The sequence below is a fragment of the Cololabis saira genome, chromosome 13, assembly GCF_033807715.1.
Source record: "Cololabis saira isolate AMF1-May2022 chromosome 13, fColSai1.1, whole genome shotgun sequence".
NCBI lineage: Eukaryota > Metazoa > Chordata > Actinopteri > Beloniformes > Belonidae > Cololabis > Cololabis saira.
The window spans coordinates 13,524,602-13,539,993 of NC_084599.1; the positions used below are offsets into that span (position 1 = coordinate 13,524,602).

Consider the following 15,392-nt stretch of genomic DNA (forward strand, 5'->3'; position numbering starts at 1 on the left):
TTGTCTACTAGCATATAAGTGAAAGAATTTGGATTAGTACCTTTGAAGATTTTTTTATTGTTAGCCGAAAATGACTGTGATAAACTTTGGCAACAATTGTTGCCAGTGGGGCAATTTTATGATGATTCATTAATTTAAATCAGGCGTGTTGAGGCGGGGACACATTTAAAACATCCCGGACAGCAGCCCCTGAGGGCTTGGGTTTGACACCTGCTATAGAAAGCTTCCTCCGTTGTGTTGTATGTCATACATTTCGTTAATCATAGGTGTTTTTGTGAAAGGTTTTTTTTTCTTCTTCTTTATTTAACACAATAAAACAACATAGAACAGTAATTAAACATCTTCTCGTAAGGATGATAGTATACTTAGTAGACATAATATGAGATGCTGTTAAATATAGAGCTATATAGAAAAACAATTAACTATGTATTGAAATAAAGTGCAAACTATAAAAGTATCACAGTATTTAAAATCAGGCAAACAAAAGTGCCAAAAAGAGGAGCAAAGACTGAGGCACGCATCAAAAAAGCAGAAAACAAGATATATCGTCACAAATCTTTTTAGCCATTTTGTTGGAGTCTATTTTTCTTAGGGATAAGAAGAATAATTTAAAATCATTTAAAAAACAATCAAAGAAGGGTTTGCTATTCCTCCACTTACCACAATGAATATGATATTTACCCATGAGAATAACTATATTTATTATGTCAGATACATTCGACTTCAAGTTATCTATATAGAAAAAAATATGAGAGATATCAAAGACTGGTATCTCCTCTATTCTAAGTAGTAACCAGTTTCTTAATTCTAACCAGAAGTTTCTGGACACAGGAAAAACATATGTTCTAAAGTTTCATCTGGTAGATTACAGAAAGCACATTGTTCAAATTCGAACTTGAATCTTTTTTAAGGAATTCTGCAACCGGGTACACTTTATACAATATTTTAAAGTGAGTTTCCTTAATCTTTGGGGTTTTTGTGAAAGGTAAAGTAGGCAAGTGTAGTGAGAGTGATAGTCCTCAGAATTACGAGCAGCACTTGAACGCAGCTTTCGCTGCGCCGCCGCTTTTGCCACGTCCATTGTGACGTCAGAGGAGGTGTCGTCCTGCAGGAGGAGTCGCAGGTCGAGGATCGGCCAGCGCTTCTGGCATTAATGCTCATATCCTCCAGAGGAGCTCTTCAAACAGGTAACATACTTATATTTCAGTCATTTTCTCTCTCACGTTTTCCCTTCGCCTCCTCGGTGTGCTCCAGGGGTTTGTTGATAGCAGCTGTTCCTGCTCGGCTGCAGAGCCTGGGACATGTGTCTCTGCTGCAGATAGCTGCAATAAATACAGCATAAAGTATTCCATCAAATATGAGTAATAATAATAGGAGACCTTTATATTGCCAGTATCAATGGGGAATTGTATCTATCCTATGAGTGAAATGCGGCATCCTTGTTTAGGTAAAGTATTATCTTTACATCCTGGTAGAGAACTCAGCACGTCCTCTCAGAAACAAGTTTGAAAGTTTCATATATGGGTTAACTCACAATTATCACATGATTATTACTGACATTTCCCACTTGTTTTATTGTGATCAGCCCTCAGCATCCCAATCAGGAGCTAAGAATAGATTTCTTCATGGTTTCCTGGTCGAGGGAGCTGCTCCTTGTGGGTGTGGGTTTAAATAAAGACACTAATTTAATTATGATGATTACATTTAAAGATGTAATGCTGGTTGTCGAGTTCTCACCAGCTGATCAAGTTTTAGACAGGATAGGCAAGATTCTGGAAATACTGTGCGGTTTTTCACTGGAAACACTCCACCCATCTTCATAAGTTTGACTCATCTAGACCAACCAAACTCTAGATTTGATATTTCTTAAATATCAGGTGTGTAGCTATTAAACTCTTGCCATGGTGACTGAACTATTTTTTTTTTTAAATAATCATATAAACCTTTTCATTCACCTTTCCTTCACATCATTTCATTCACCTTTATTCATTGCCATTCGCCTATTTACCTGTAACCCTAAACTTTCCTCCTCCGTTCTTTCTTGTATTTTCTTTCAGTGTGAGAGTTAATCACAGAAGCGGTTGATCATGGACCCGAACAGCAGTGGACTGCAGCAGAGGCTGGCCGAGGCCGGCCAGTCCCACCTCGTCCAGTTCTGGAAGGAGCTGAGTCCCGAGGGACAGGCGGACTTGGCCCGCGAGCTGCAGGCGATGGACGTCCAAGAGATCAACGGCTTCTTCAAGAGCGCCATGGAGACGTCGAGCAGCAGCCGGCACGAGAAGATGGACGCCCGCATGGAGCCGGTGCCCAGAGAGGTGCTGGGGAGTGTGACCCGGGACAGGGACAGTCTCAAAGACTGGGACGCAGCAGGTGAGCCCTATCACACATCCCAGAAAGTTCATACACAGACACACAGTTACTGCATGTGACTTAACCTTGAACCTATATAAGTGCAGAGTGCAATAAAGTTAACGAAAACAAGGAAACATACATTTATGGCAGTGGTTTTATTGTATTTAGTGTCACACAGTGGTGAAGAACACGTCAGGATCCTGCAAAAAAAGTTGAAAAGTTGAGGTTTTGGCATTACCTGTTTTAGTCTGTGCGTGCAAGGCAAAGATATGCTGGTATCAAACTGGGAAGCTTATGGGGATTAAGAGCATCACATGGTTGCCAGAATGCAGTAATGCTGGGATGGGTCAGTGGTTTCTCATCTCGTCTGTCACTCATATGTTAAATTGCTTCCACAGGTCTGCCCTCATGAATGCAGTAGTTTCGTTTTAAAATTAAAACTTTTGCTTACAAGCAACAGAAACCCCTCAGTTACCCTCTTGAGTAGTTGCATAAATTTACAAACCAAATCCACCCTGCTTGTTTTGAGTGTGAGTGAGTGGGCATTTTCCCAACTCACTTGCATACGTATTGCGCAATCCCACTGCTGTTGCGTTGCCGTGGTGACTGTTTAGGGGACTCTGCTATGTTTATATATTTTTGTTTCTATATCCTGGGGGACGGTGAGGGTGAGGCCACTAGTGAAACACATGTGGTCCTCATTTGGGGCTGACGTAGTCAGATTAGCCTCATGACGCTCAGGCATGAAGTCATCATACTGTCATGACCACGTCTGGTACAGGGTGTGGTCTGCTCATGCATGCATGGGGATTTTTTATTTTTTTTAGCAGGCAAAGTCTAGTAGGTCCACCCAGTAAATGTTTAAAACTTGCCTTTAGAAATTGCTGCATATTCTGTCACGTACGAGGAACTTAATGCAAGATAAACTGGAACCATTATCACCTGTTGACCTATTGAACTGCTGCAATTGAGTCAATTGGAGGCTGGAAAGAGTTGTTAAGTTTCTCTTATATATAACCTTTGTTGAAGAATGTTGTTACTTTTTTTTTGTTGTTAAGTTTATTACTACTAATCTAAGGTATCATCTCAAAGGCAATTACTGTCATAAATAAACTCTTTTTTTCCCCTCTGTTTTTAAACTTCAAGCTTCTGTACTCTTTTGTCCCTCAGGTTTGCAGTGCATTTCTCAAAGTAAAGTGGCAGCCTTGCTGCTGGCAGGAGGCCAGGGAACCAGGCTGGGGTTCTCCTACCCCAAAGGCATGTACGACGTGGGGCTGCCGTCCCACAAAACTCTCTTTCAGATGCAGGCGGAGCGCATTTTGAAGCTGCAACAACTGGCTGAGCAGAAGCACAAAGTCAAGTGTTGTATTCCTTGGTGAGATGTTGATTTTATTTAACCAGGCAAGCAAATTAAGAACAAATTTCTTATTTTCAAGTGCAGCCTAGGGGGGTAAGGGGAGGGGGGAGCTAAGATGAAAAAGAACAAAGTTATATAAAGACATTAAAACACAATACAAAAGTACAAATTAAAAGTAAGCTATTGTAAAAGTACAATTAATCAAGTAATTCAAACAGTCAGTATGCCTGAAGGAGGACTAAAGGCAAGTGCAGGAGTCGGTTGTACTTAATAAAAGATGTAGTTTGAAGGTGGAGATGGAAGTGAGAACAGAAAGTTTAAGGGTTTTTTGTAAGGTGTTCCAGTCAGAGGCTGCAGCCAACCGGAAGGCATTGCACCCAAAGGTGGTGCGGACTTTGGGGATGGAGAGATTGATGAAGGCACTGGACCTTAGAGTGCGGGCAGGTTGTGAGAGGTGCAGATTTTAAGATAAATGTTTTTCTTATTTGAGGAAAATGCGCACAAATGCTACCAAATACTACCTTTCTTGTTTGTAATTCAACCTGAACCTGTTCGTTCCCATTATGTTTGCCTGGTGATTAACTGGGTCAGGTCATTGTGAACATCAAAGGAAAGTCAGTCAAGGAAGTTGTTACTGGCAGTAAAGTAGCTCCCTGTTGAGTAGGTCAAAGGACAGTTTAGTCTGCAAAGATGGAAGATGGAGGAGGAGGTCAGCTTAGGTTGTACTTCATTCTCTAGTGGGGTTGATGGACTTTATAAAGCTCTGACTCAATTTTGTAGTTTGCTTTTTGTGAATCTCTCTGCAGCGTTTCATAATACAAAATTTAGATTTATATGGTTTTCAGAAGCATGTAGTTCTTCCTACGATAGTTTTTTAGTCTGCAGCATGTCAAAGTGCAAAAAGTGTGTATTGGTACTAAGCTCTGTGTTGGCTTCAGGTACATCATGACCAGCGGCAGGACGATGGAATCCACTAAGGATTTCTTCTCACAACATAACTACTTTGGGTTGGACAAGGACAGCGTGGTCTTCTTCCAGCAGGGCATGCTGCCAGCAATGGACTACACCGGCAAGATTATCCTGGAGAGCAAGGGGAAGCTCTCCATGGCTCCAGGCACGTCCTCACAATGAATGACTTCACCCATGACAGTATTATTTATCGTTGTGGATTTATTTCTTCCTAACACATCCGTCCGTGTTTGTGTCGTAGATGGTAATGGTGGCCTCTACAGAGCTCTCGGCAACCAGGGAATCATAGACGACATGCAGAAGAGAGGGATCGAATTCATCCATGTTTACTGCGTCGACAACATCCTGGTCAAAGTGGCGGACCCCGCCTTTGTTGGCTTCTGTGTGCAGAAGGGTGCAGACTGTGGAGCAAAGGTTTGTTATACTCTCTTTTTCCTGTCTATAAATGTTTATTGTTCCTTCTTAACTTGGAGCTCTGCAGACTTTCCCAAAGAGTTTGCTTTTTTATCAAGGTATATAAAACTGAGACTGAAGCTCCTGTATGAAGACATATCCCACTTTATAAGTTTTTCCATTTCTCCCAATGTTATATGAGCTGCTTTTGTGTGTAAAAGGTTGCAAAGTTACATTTCCCGAAGTTCACCCCAAAGAGGGATGTTGTCAGTAAAACACGCCTGAAATGTCTCATTTCTAGTCCAGGTTTGTATGGAGGTTAGCAGTTTGTTTAACTTCAGATAAAGACAGGGTTTTTGCTCTGTTCAAACCAATTTTCAGCTTAAGATAACGCAGTTAAAACAAGGTGTTTTAGGAGCTTCGTATGATAAGTGTTGCATGCATGGACAGTGTGATAATATTTAATTTCTTTTGCACTTTGAGACATGTCATACTTTTTAAGAAGACACCAAAATTAAGTCCTGAACTTGAGCACAAACTCAATAAAAGTTCTTATGGCCACTCTGACCAAATCTGAGTCTGATGATGTCTGAAGTGTCACGTTTCAGTCAAGCAACATCAGATATTGGCCTATTATGTGTGCTAGAACATAGTTTATTTATTATTTTCGACTAAAGTTTGCTGTTAAAACATTAAATGGTTTTTCATCCACTTTTCTGGACTTTATTCAGATATTAAGGTCTTTTAAAGTAGGTCTGAAATCAGGACACAGTGCAGAGCCTTCATACTGTCATAAAGTTGCTTAATTTGATGACGCCTCACAAAGCTGCCCCGTAACCCTCATGAGGCCAAAGTTACCTTTTTATTAGGGCTGAAGGTATTTTTAATTATGCAAGGATTCATGCACTCAAAGGCAATAACTTATCAGAGAGGCTTGGAAAATGCACATGATAAATAATTAGTGTAATGAAGCTCTGCATGAACCTTGAACACAAGAGTCACTGTAGATGTAAATGAGTCTGATCAGTCTGTCTGCTTCGTCCCAGGAAGTTGCTAGGATGACACACGCTGGTTCATATCTTCCTTGTGTGTGTAGTTTATTAAAAGGTGTGGTCAGTTTGCTTTCACAGCAGTTTAACCGTCACGTTCACTGACAGCTGCGTTTTCCACCTCTCTCCACTGGATGGCGCTGTGAGCCGCTTAGTTTTCTTCTGAAGTCCTGGGCAATAAATTCATCACAGCTTTCGAGGAACTTTTTAGAGTTCAGCTAAGAATCACCGCCTGCAACTCATCATATGAGGGCACCTTTTTCACTATTAACAGCATCTTCCAATGACTGCATTTTAGTTAGTGTTTTTTTTTTCTTTAAAGCAAATGTGTTTATGCTCGGACTGAAAACCTTTACATTTATTATAAGTATAATTATTTCTCAGTAGTAATACTTGTAGAATCTTCATGGGCAACTACTAGGGCTGGGCGATATGGACCAAAAGTCATATCTCGATATTTTTCTAGCTGAATGGCGATACTCGATATATATCGATATTTTTTCTGTGCCATAATTGGGGTTTCCCCCAAAGCATTATAGCATAGCATCTCTGTTAGCTTCATTTTTTTCTGAGGCAAACCCTTAAAAAAACAGTCAGTTTTAATACAAAGCCTCGTGCCAAATGTCACACAGGTTCCTTTATTAACAGAGGTCTGCACAATATCAAAATGTATAAAACAAATGAAATAAAAATAAACTGCCTGCATATATAAAATAAAAATGCTTCTTGAATAAAATAAAACAAATATCCCTTTCCTGCATAACAATTAAATTAAAATACACTGTGCAATTAATACAATGTAGACAGTAACAGGCAGACTTTTCCACTGAGGTTGACAGTTGCAAATAACAAAACATTTGTGCAAATCTCAAATAAAACACTCAAGCCAATTTGTCACAAAATAAGCTATATCAAAATCATAAAAAAAAAAAAAAAAAATAAAAATCTTTTTTTTTATCAATATAAACGATATTGTCTCGTACCATATCGTGTTTGTAAATATATATCGATATATATTAAAATCTTGATATATCGCCCAGCTCTAGCTCTAGCCAGATGTCCTAGTCGGGTCATCGCACATGACTATTACAGTTAGTCATGACATACTATGATAACTGTAGTAAAATAAAAACTCACCATCGCCTTATCCTTTATCACTCTTTAAAAATCACAACTCCCCCATGCCATTCTGTGAATTGGGTGTCTTGCTTTTATTTTAAATTGGTTCTGAAACTTTTCTCATGATTTTTTTTTTTTTTTATATTTTTATTTTTTACAAGCACACAAGGAAATGTTTAACTTGGGGTGAGACCCTGCTCCTGTTTGGCTTTTAGAGATGTGTGGTGAAGCAGAGATGGAGGGATGGGATCAGAGCCGAGTCCCACCCTCGCATTGTAAATGACTCAAAGCCACAGTTGAGTTGATGTGGCTTCACCCCACCACCCCCACCCCCACTCTCCCAACCCTCATCAAGACTCCACTCTTTCATTACAAACCTGCACAGCAGAGGGGGAGATGTTTTTCATTTCCTTTCTATTTCAGTGCAGACTGTGATACATAAGGTGGTCTTGGACCCTTATGCCAGTTGAACATAATGATTTTACTTGGATCGCAGGCTTGTGGGTCAGTGGCTGGGTTATGTATCTAGCTACCTCTGCACTGAAAGTCCTCCACAAGTAATTATAATGCAAATAATGTCAAGAAAAGGGAGCAGGATTTGTGTATTTTCTATAGAAAAACTGGAATGCATAATTAAATCAACCTATATTTTTCTTTGCAAACAGTTGATTGATTGATTTGATTGATTGAATTGTTTATTTCGAACACATAAGGAAAAAAATATAAAATTTTAAAACAAATTCAAAACATACAGAAAAAAAAGCAACAACAACAAAAACGTAATACAAACAGGGGAAACAAAAAAACAGTGTCCAAAAAGGAGCAGGTAGATGTAAAACTTATTTAACCCTGCCCCTTTGTTACTTCTATCATAAATTAAACATAAATATTAATAATAAATAGCTGCAATTACCTAATAGGCTACCGATTTTCCCATTGGTTGTGCCTTTGCACCTAACCGGCTAACAAACACCATATTGCCTTAACATAACTCCTCCTCAACCAAATAACTTCTCAGAACAGTTGTAGTAATAAAAAGAAATGCATTTATAGTTTTGATTACCAAACTTTTGACATGACAGGTGGTGGAAAAAAACAATCCCACAGAAGCAGTGGGTGTGGTCTGCAAGGTGGATGGGCGTTACCAGGTGGTGGAGTACAGCGAGATCACCCTGGCAACGGCTGAGAAGCGCAGCTCCGACGGCAGGCTGATGTTCAACGCAGGAAACGTGGCCAACCATTTCTTCAGCTTCTCGTTCCTCAGAGACGTGGTCCAGTAAGGCAGAGAAGCTTTCACATGACTTCACTCGGACTGTTTCGTTGCTCCTCAGTCTCTGTTTTCTTGTACGAAGAACAACATCTAAATGCAGATCTTTTTGTTCTCTGTTTTATACATTAGGAAACATGAGCCACAGCTGCAGCACCATGTGGCCCAGAAGAAGATCCCATATGTGGATGCTCAGGGTCAGCTAATCAAACCTGACAAACCCAATGGGATTAAAATGGAAAAGTTCGTCTTTGACATCTTTCAGTTTGCTAAGTGAGTTACAGTGGAGCTATTTTCCATGGATGGCATCGGCTGTATGTATGTGTGTGTGTGTGTGTTCAAGCATCCATCCATGCATGCATCTGCAAAAGCAGCTCCGTTCAAACTGAAAAGTGTGAGGAATACAATGGATAACTTATGCTCCATTTGAGAGATGGCTGGATTGCATACGGTGCTCTGGCAGGCTTTCTGGCCCGGGCTTTGACTGGTCCTTGATCTGTTCTTCCACGCGAGAACCAGCCTCTTTTTCCAGTCCCCTTCCCTATCCTCCAGCCTCAGCTGTGGTATTTCTCCAAAGTCTGGTCCAGGCTCGCTGCGTCTGCCAAATTTTCCGCAGTAGGATGGAGGTTTATGAGATATATTCTCATTCCACCTCCACAAGTGTTACATGACATCAGCTCTGAGTCACGCCACTGCTAATACGACTTTACATTTAATGAAAGGATTCCTGTAATGATTGACCGGTGGAAAAACACCTCAGACATGTGCAGCTTCCTCTGAGGGTCATACTCTGTGTTTCAAAATAGAAAAGGCTCTGAAACAATTTAGCTGTTTCCCGGGAGACGGATTAGAGTAGCGCCCGGACCGGCAGACTGACCGCTTTAGCAGAATCCCGGTGGCTTGACTCACTTTGCACTTTGATTTCTCAAAGGTTCTGCTGTGTTCTGGTTTATGTTAGGACGGTTTGGTCTAGACCCTTATGTGCCATACGCTTTGCAGGTGTACATGTTCAACGTTCCCCTTAGACCTTTGGCAGAAAACCAGCAAAACTGTGTACAGACCCAATTTTATTGAGGAGAAAATTTCATTTTTCAATGGAAAAGTCACATCCTGCAATCTCATTTGACAGGAATGCTACAGCATGCATTTTTGTTCTCCTGGATCGGCTTTTTAACGGTTGAGGCAGAACAGTTGTTTCATGCGATTATACCATCTTGCACTTACAGTAAAAATGAAAAAGCTGCAGCTTTTTTACATTTTATTTAGTTTTTTGACTGCACCATCACAATTATTACAGACGGTTCACCTTATCCATTGGATCTTCTTCTTTTTTTCTTTTTCTTTTGCCAAAATTAAATTAAACTCAGGAAGTCAGGACCACTGCAGGAGATCCAGCACCAGTTGCAAATGTACACCTGCAAGTGGTCAGACCAGGGCTTTCAGGGAGCGGTGTAGCAGTTCTGGGAACGGTGACCACATCAGAGAGCAGAACAAGATTTAAATCAGTTATGGTTTCATGCCTTTTTATAGCTGACCCCTTATAAGGGGGCACTTTCTATGAAAATTTGGGAGATTGAAAACGGCTGTCTCAGTTCGGGTTAGTTGAAGACAGCAAAGTTCTTAGTGTCTATGTTTACGATACTTTTTTAAAGGAAACTTGGAACTTTAAAAGCTTGGACAGCTGTTACTCTTGTTTTCCCATCAACATGTAAAAATAGATTTCCCAGTTAATGTATATTTGTTGCTGTCAGGAAAAAAAAGTGGCATTTGTCAGTTTCTTAGTTTCTCAACCATGTCATAACCCAAAGATAATTAAAGGTCTAGACGATCCAATGGATCAAACAGCTACAAAAAAGAGCTTTTGTTTGGTTTGTCCCTTCAAGAACAAGAGAAAAGTGGCAAGTCTTCAAATTAGTAAAAGCTGAGTGTCAAAAAAAGAAAAAAAAGAATGGATTTCTGCTCTCTTTGTACTCTGGGATTGTGATCCCACCCTTCACCAGCAGAACCTCTGGTGCTCTTCGCTAGGGTGCTGATGACATGCCGTGTGTTTCCACCAGGACATTTGTCGTGTACGAGGTCCTGCGAGAGGACGAGTTCTCCCCACTGAAGAACGCAGACACTCAGGATGGAAAGGACACGCCCACCACGGCCAGACACGCCCTCATGTCCCTCCATCACCGCTGGGTGCTCAACGCCGGCGGCCACTTCATCGACGAGAACGGCAGACGAGTGCCCGCCATACCCAGGTGACCGCAGCGCGTCACTTCACTTTGCAAAAACACACGTTTGGCAGGAACAGCAACAAAAAGGGGTTCCTTATTGTTCCAATCCATCCAACACTTTTCACACAGTGTACAAAAGTGTATGCACCGGCTTTGTTGTGTTTGTGTTGTAGTTCTGATATTCTCTCAGCCTCACACTCTCCCCTCCCCCCCTCTCACGCTCGGTCTTGCTCCTGTGTGTCCCGTGCAATGTTTTCAGAGACGGAGCAGCAGGCAGTGTCACAGCTGATGGCAACAGAAAGTAATTATCCCCCCTGCTGAACTGCGTGCATGGTGATGGGTTTTTGGCTTCCTTATACTCTTGCTCAGATATCTTAACCCTGTGTATGAGATTACTACTGATCCTTGCTATGCTTTTCCCTCATTTTCACTGAAAGGTGTGTAGAGGCGCATTTCTGCACATTTCTCTATTTTCAGTCTTGATAAAGGAAATTACAGCAAGGATCAGTTTAGTTGTCAGAAGACAGAGTACGGATCATTTCCCTCTGACGGTTTCTACTAATGCACATTTGTACGTACAGGATTTATACACAAATTGCATGCTGGGTAAAGTGAACCAGTCACTCTTTGTGACAAATATCTGAATATATTATCAACCTGTTGATTTATGTGCAGACCAGTCACAAGTTTAATGGTTCACTGCTCGCAAATCTGCCTCGATATTGAATCCACCTGCTTGTTAAAACATGAACATGTATATAAGCATGTGCTTGAAGAACATTCCTGGCAACCATGAATGTTATCAAGGGCCTCTTTTTCAATCATTCCTCTTTTCCTTCAGGCAACTTCTCGGGTAAACACCTGGAACACCAGATGTTACCTGTGATTTTCATCTGTACTGATTATCTGGAAGTAAACACGCTGAGTGATGGTTATGTTGTATAATGTTTCCCAGTTTGTGGAAAGTGCTGGGTGGAGATTACCCCGTCATTCATCTGTTTTCTTCTAGAGGACAACTTTCATGGGTCAAGGAACTAATCACTGGTTATGACGAAGCTCTGATTTTTTTCTGCCTTTTGATCTCTAATCACAAGCTGCAGTAGAAGAACAGCTGTGTCAGGGATTTACAGCCAACTCTCTCAGCTACTGTCCTTTTTCATGAGAAAAAGACTCATTCATTTCCCTTTTTTCTCCCCCTCCTTTGTTCATTTCTAAATATCTCCTTCTCAACACAGCTTGAAAGATGGAACAGATCTGCCAATCAAATGTGAGATCTCCCCGCTGGTGTCCTACGGGGGAGAGGTGAGGAATCATGTGTTGAACAAGAGCTGAATATGCCGTTCCGCTTATAGGATGCTCGTGGCCTGATGTCGTCTGTGCTTTCGTTCAAGGGCCTAGAGGAGTTGGTAAAGGGACGAGAGTTTCATCCAACCCTGGTGATTGACGAGCATGGAGTGAAAGAACTGGTGAAGAACGGAGTTTAATCCATCAGTCTAAGGTGGAGAGAAAGAGGGACGACCCAAAGACCAACCTCCCTTTATCTCTGAGCATTTGTGTCGGGGAAACTGTGATGTCACCGCTGTGCAATAACAAATAACGCCCATGTGTCCGTTTGGTTGAAAGAGGATGCTTCACCCAAAGTGAATGAAGATGAAGAGTGTTGTTTACCTTTTAGTACCAAACTTTAATTCAAAGAGCACTTGAACACAGGTTGAGATGAAGTATGAAAACCCTGCCATACCGAATGAATGATGGAGTCTGCAAGTTAGTCTATTTATTTTGCTTATGAGACTTATTTTTATATCTACTGATAAATGCTAGATGGGGGGAAATGTGCTTATTTCACCTGATGATTTATATGTGATAATTTACTGAATGGAGACTATCATCAAGATCTTTCTTGTGAGCATGTGATGAAGACACATGCACTGGGCTATGGGGGGTATTTATAATGTCTGCTTCTTCCTGCTTGTAGTCGTAGAAGATAAAAGGTTATTCAGATGAAAAAGGTACTACAGTTTCTATCATCTTTATTAAAAAATGTTCCTTTCTAAAAATCCTGCAAATACTTTGTGTCTATTTCTTCACCCACTCAGCTTCAACAGTCAGATAATATGCAAGTTTCGTTGGCTTGTTGCTTCAGAGTAGGCATTTTAGGGGTCCAAGCAGTGAAGCACTTGTTTTTTCTTTTCACAGTATCAGGTAAAATTATATAAAGCTATACATTTATGTAAAATTCTGGGTGTGGACTTTTGATTTTCAGCTGGCTTAGCTAATGGCTAGCTTCGGAAGTGATGACAGATCTATGATATTTATTGTATTTGTATGATCATTTTGACCTCGATGTACAGTCAATTGTTGAAAATGCACAATCATCTCACAATGTCTCAAAAAGTTCACAAAAAACACGACCCCTTAGCCCTCCCAAAGACGTGTTTGTCACTGCTTTGTATGGACTAGCAAAGCACTGCAGTTTTGGACCGCTGCATGACAAACTAGCAGATTCCCCACTAGTCTCATGCTGAAAAGAGGGGTACGCAGGCTCTGCAGAATGTTGAAGTGGTCAAAAGTCTAAACAGGCCCTTGCTTAGTTTGCCAGCCGTTAAAGTTCATGGCCTACTGTCCTGTGTGGATAGCATGGACAAGGACACTCAAGTCAAATGACCCCAGTATATGCAGTGACCTTGATGTGGTCAGCAGCCATACGCCATGAAGCTCAAGCCAGGGCTGTTTCATTTCAGTGAAGACTCTCAGAAGGATCCTGCTTCCACTGGTGCATAAAGTCAGAGCCAACCGACTGGTGTGCCAAAATAGTGGTTGTACCTAATAAAGACAATAAGGTGAGTCTGTGTGTGTAGATTTGACCAGCCTGAATCGATACGTTATACGGGAAAAGTATATTCTGCCATCAGTGGTGCAAAGTCTTGGAACGTTGGGGCCAAACTGTTCAGCAAATTGGACGCAAACATGGGCTTCTAGAGGATTCCTCTTGTAGATGAGTCTGCAAAGTATACCATGTTCATCGCGCCCTTTGGACAGTTCCACTCTAACCACCTACCCTTTGGCATTGCTTTGGCCCCTGAACACTTTCAGGGCAGAATGGCTGAGGTTTTGGAGGGGGTGGAGGGTGTGATCTGCCACAATGCTTTGTTGGTGTGGGGGAAGGATCAAGAACAGCATGACAATAGACCACATGCTACATGCTGTGCTGCAAAGGTTGGCACACATTACACTTAATGTGGAGAGATGTGAGCTATCCAAGAACAGGATAGTTGTTTTAGGCTATATCATGACATCCGAGGGCATACACCCTGACCTGTGAAAGACTGAGCCATCGCAGAAATAAAGAAATGAGGAAAATGAGGAAATCAGGTGAAATTTGTGTGAATGGTGACCCTGGGAGATTTTCGGGAGGGACACCGAAATTTGGGACTGTGCAAAATCCGTGCAAAATCGCGAGGATTGGCAACTATGGACTTTAGTGATGGATTAATGTATTTGGTCAAGGCTAAAAAAAGGCTCCCTCTGTTTCCTGAGGGTTGTTTATATCGTTAGTCTAAGACACACAGTATGTGCAGCTTGAGTGTTTGGTATTGCTTTTTGCCCCATGAACCCAAGGTGCTACTTATTCTGCTAACTTTGTTAGCCTGTTTGTTTTCCTCAGTTTGCAATAAGAGACGAAGCTCTACAAATGAAGGCAGCTTACTCTTAAGCTGTTCAAGATGAAGACTGGTGATAAGAGCACTATTCCAACGACAAAATTCTTGAAGAAGCATTTATCAAAGTCCATTAATATAGTAACTCCTGCATCCAGGGCAATATACTCCCTATAGTATAGGGATTTTATATGGATAGGGATATTATAAATGTGATTATCTCAGATATTTGAGTGGGATCACCAAACTAGACCACCTGATACTGACACACCTAAAAAACAAACACCTTTTTGAAATTCAGCTGAAAACAGCAGTTGTGGGCCCCGTTTTCAACAACGCACAGGGGACCATTCAAAAGTTTGCCACCTGCTGCTGCCGGCACACCGTCCAGGAAAAAGGTCTCCTCTTGGAACTACTGCTCGGTTCTTCTTTGTGAGAACATTTTTATTAATTTCACCAAAAAATGAATGATGTGATTTTAACAATGACAGTCAGTGTTTAGGTTGGTGAGGTAATCCCACCCCTCGCCTCCGGACTCTGAATCAGTTCTTTCTTCACAGCTGGCAGTTGAAATGCAGTTTGGTACCAGCTCTGAACTGGAACTGGAACCACTTTGGCAAAAACCTCAACAAATGAACCGGTCAGAGAATCAGTACCTCCAAATGTGAGACCACTGTCCTCAGCCAGAAAAGGGTGGAGTGTTCTCTCCGGGTCAGAGGTCAGATCCTGCCCTAAGTGGAGGAGTTCAAGTAGAGTGAGGTCTTGTTCAATTGAGGGAAGAATGGAGCTGGAAATGTACAGTTAAAAGCGCGGCGTCCACGTGATGCATCATATTTCTGTATGATGAAGACAAAGATTAATCACAACAATTTAGTTAAAATGAACTGCTGCAGCCAGCCAGTTGTTTGATATTTATGTCGTCATCTGATTCCTCATGTGTCCCAGTGTAATCTCATTACGGCAGTGATTAATTAATTTCCCTTCGGAGATGAATATAGTCATTTTAAC

At 41.3% G+C, this 15,392-nt stretch overlaps 1 protein-coding gene across 2 annotated transcripts; it reads left to right on the forward strand.

Annotated features, from left to right (window-relative positions):
- Positions 1-1,096: 1,096 nt before the first annotated feature.
- Positions 1,097-12,932, forward strand: uap1 (UDP-N-acetylglucosamine pyrophosphorylase 1). 2 transcript variants are annotated; one of them, XM_061737802.1, is made up of 11 exons: positions 1,097-1,187; positions 2,058-2,370; positions 3,523-3,727; positions 4,648-4,823; positions 4,920-5,092; positions 8,322-8,515; positions 8,639-8,779; positions 10,564-10,752; positions 10,988-11,029; positions 11,964-12,030; positions 12,120-12,931. In XM_061737802.1, exons 2-11 carry the CDS (start codon positions 2,088-2,090, stop codon positions 12,210-12,212), a joined length of 1,563 nt encoding a protein of 520 aa, XP_061593786.1. In that variant the 5' UTR covers positions 1,097-1,187; positions 2,058-2,087; the 3' UTR covers positions 12,213-12,931. The 2 variants fall into 2 exon arrangements, with proteins under 2 accessions (XP_061593786.1, XP_061593787.1); XM_061737803.1 differs by lacking the exon at positions 10,988-11,029 and having other exon boundaries at positions 12,120-12,932.
- The last annotated feature ends 2,460 nt before the right edge of the window (positions 12,933-15,392 follow it).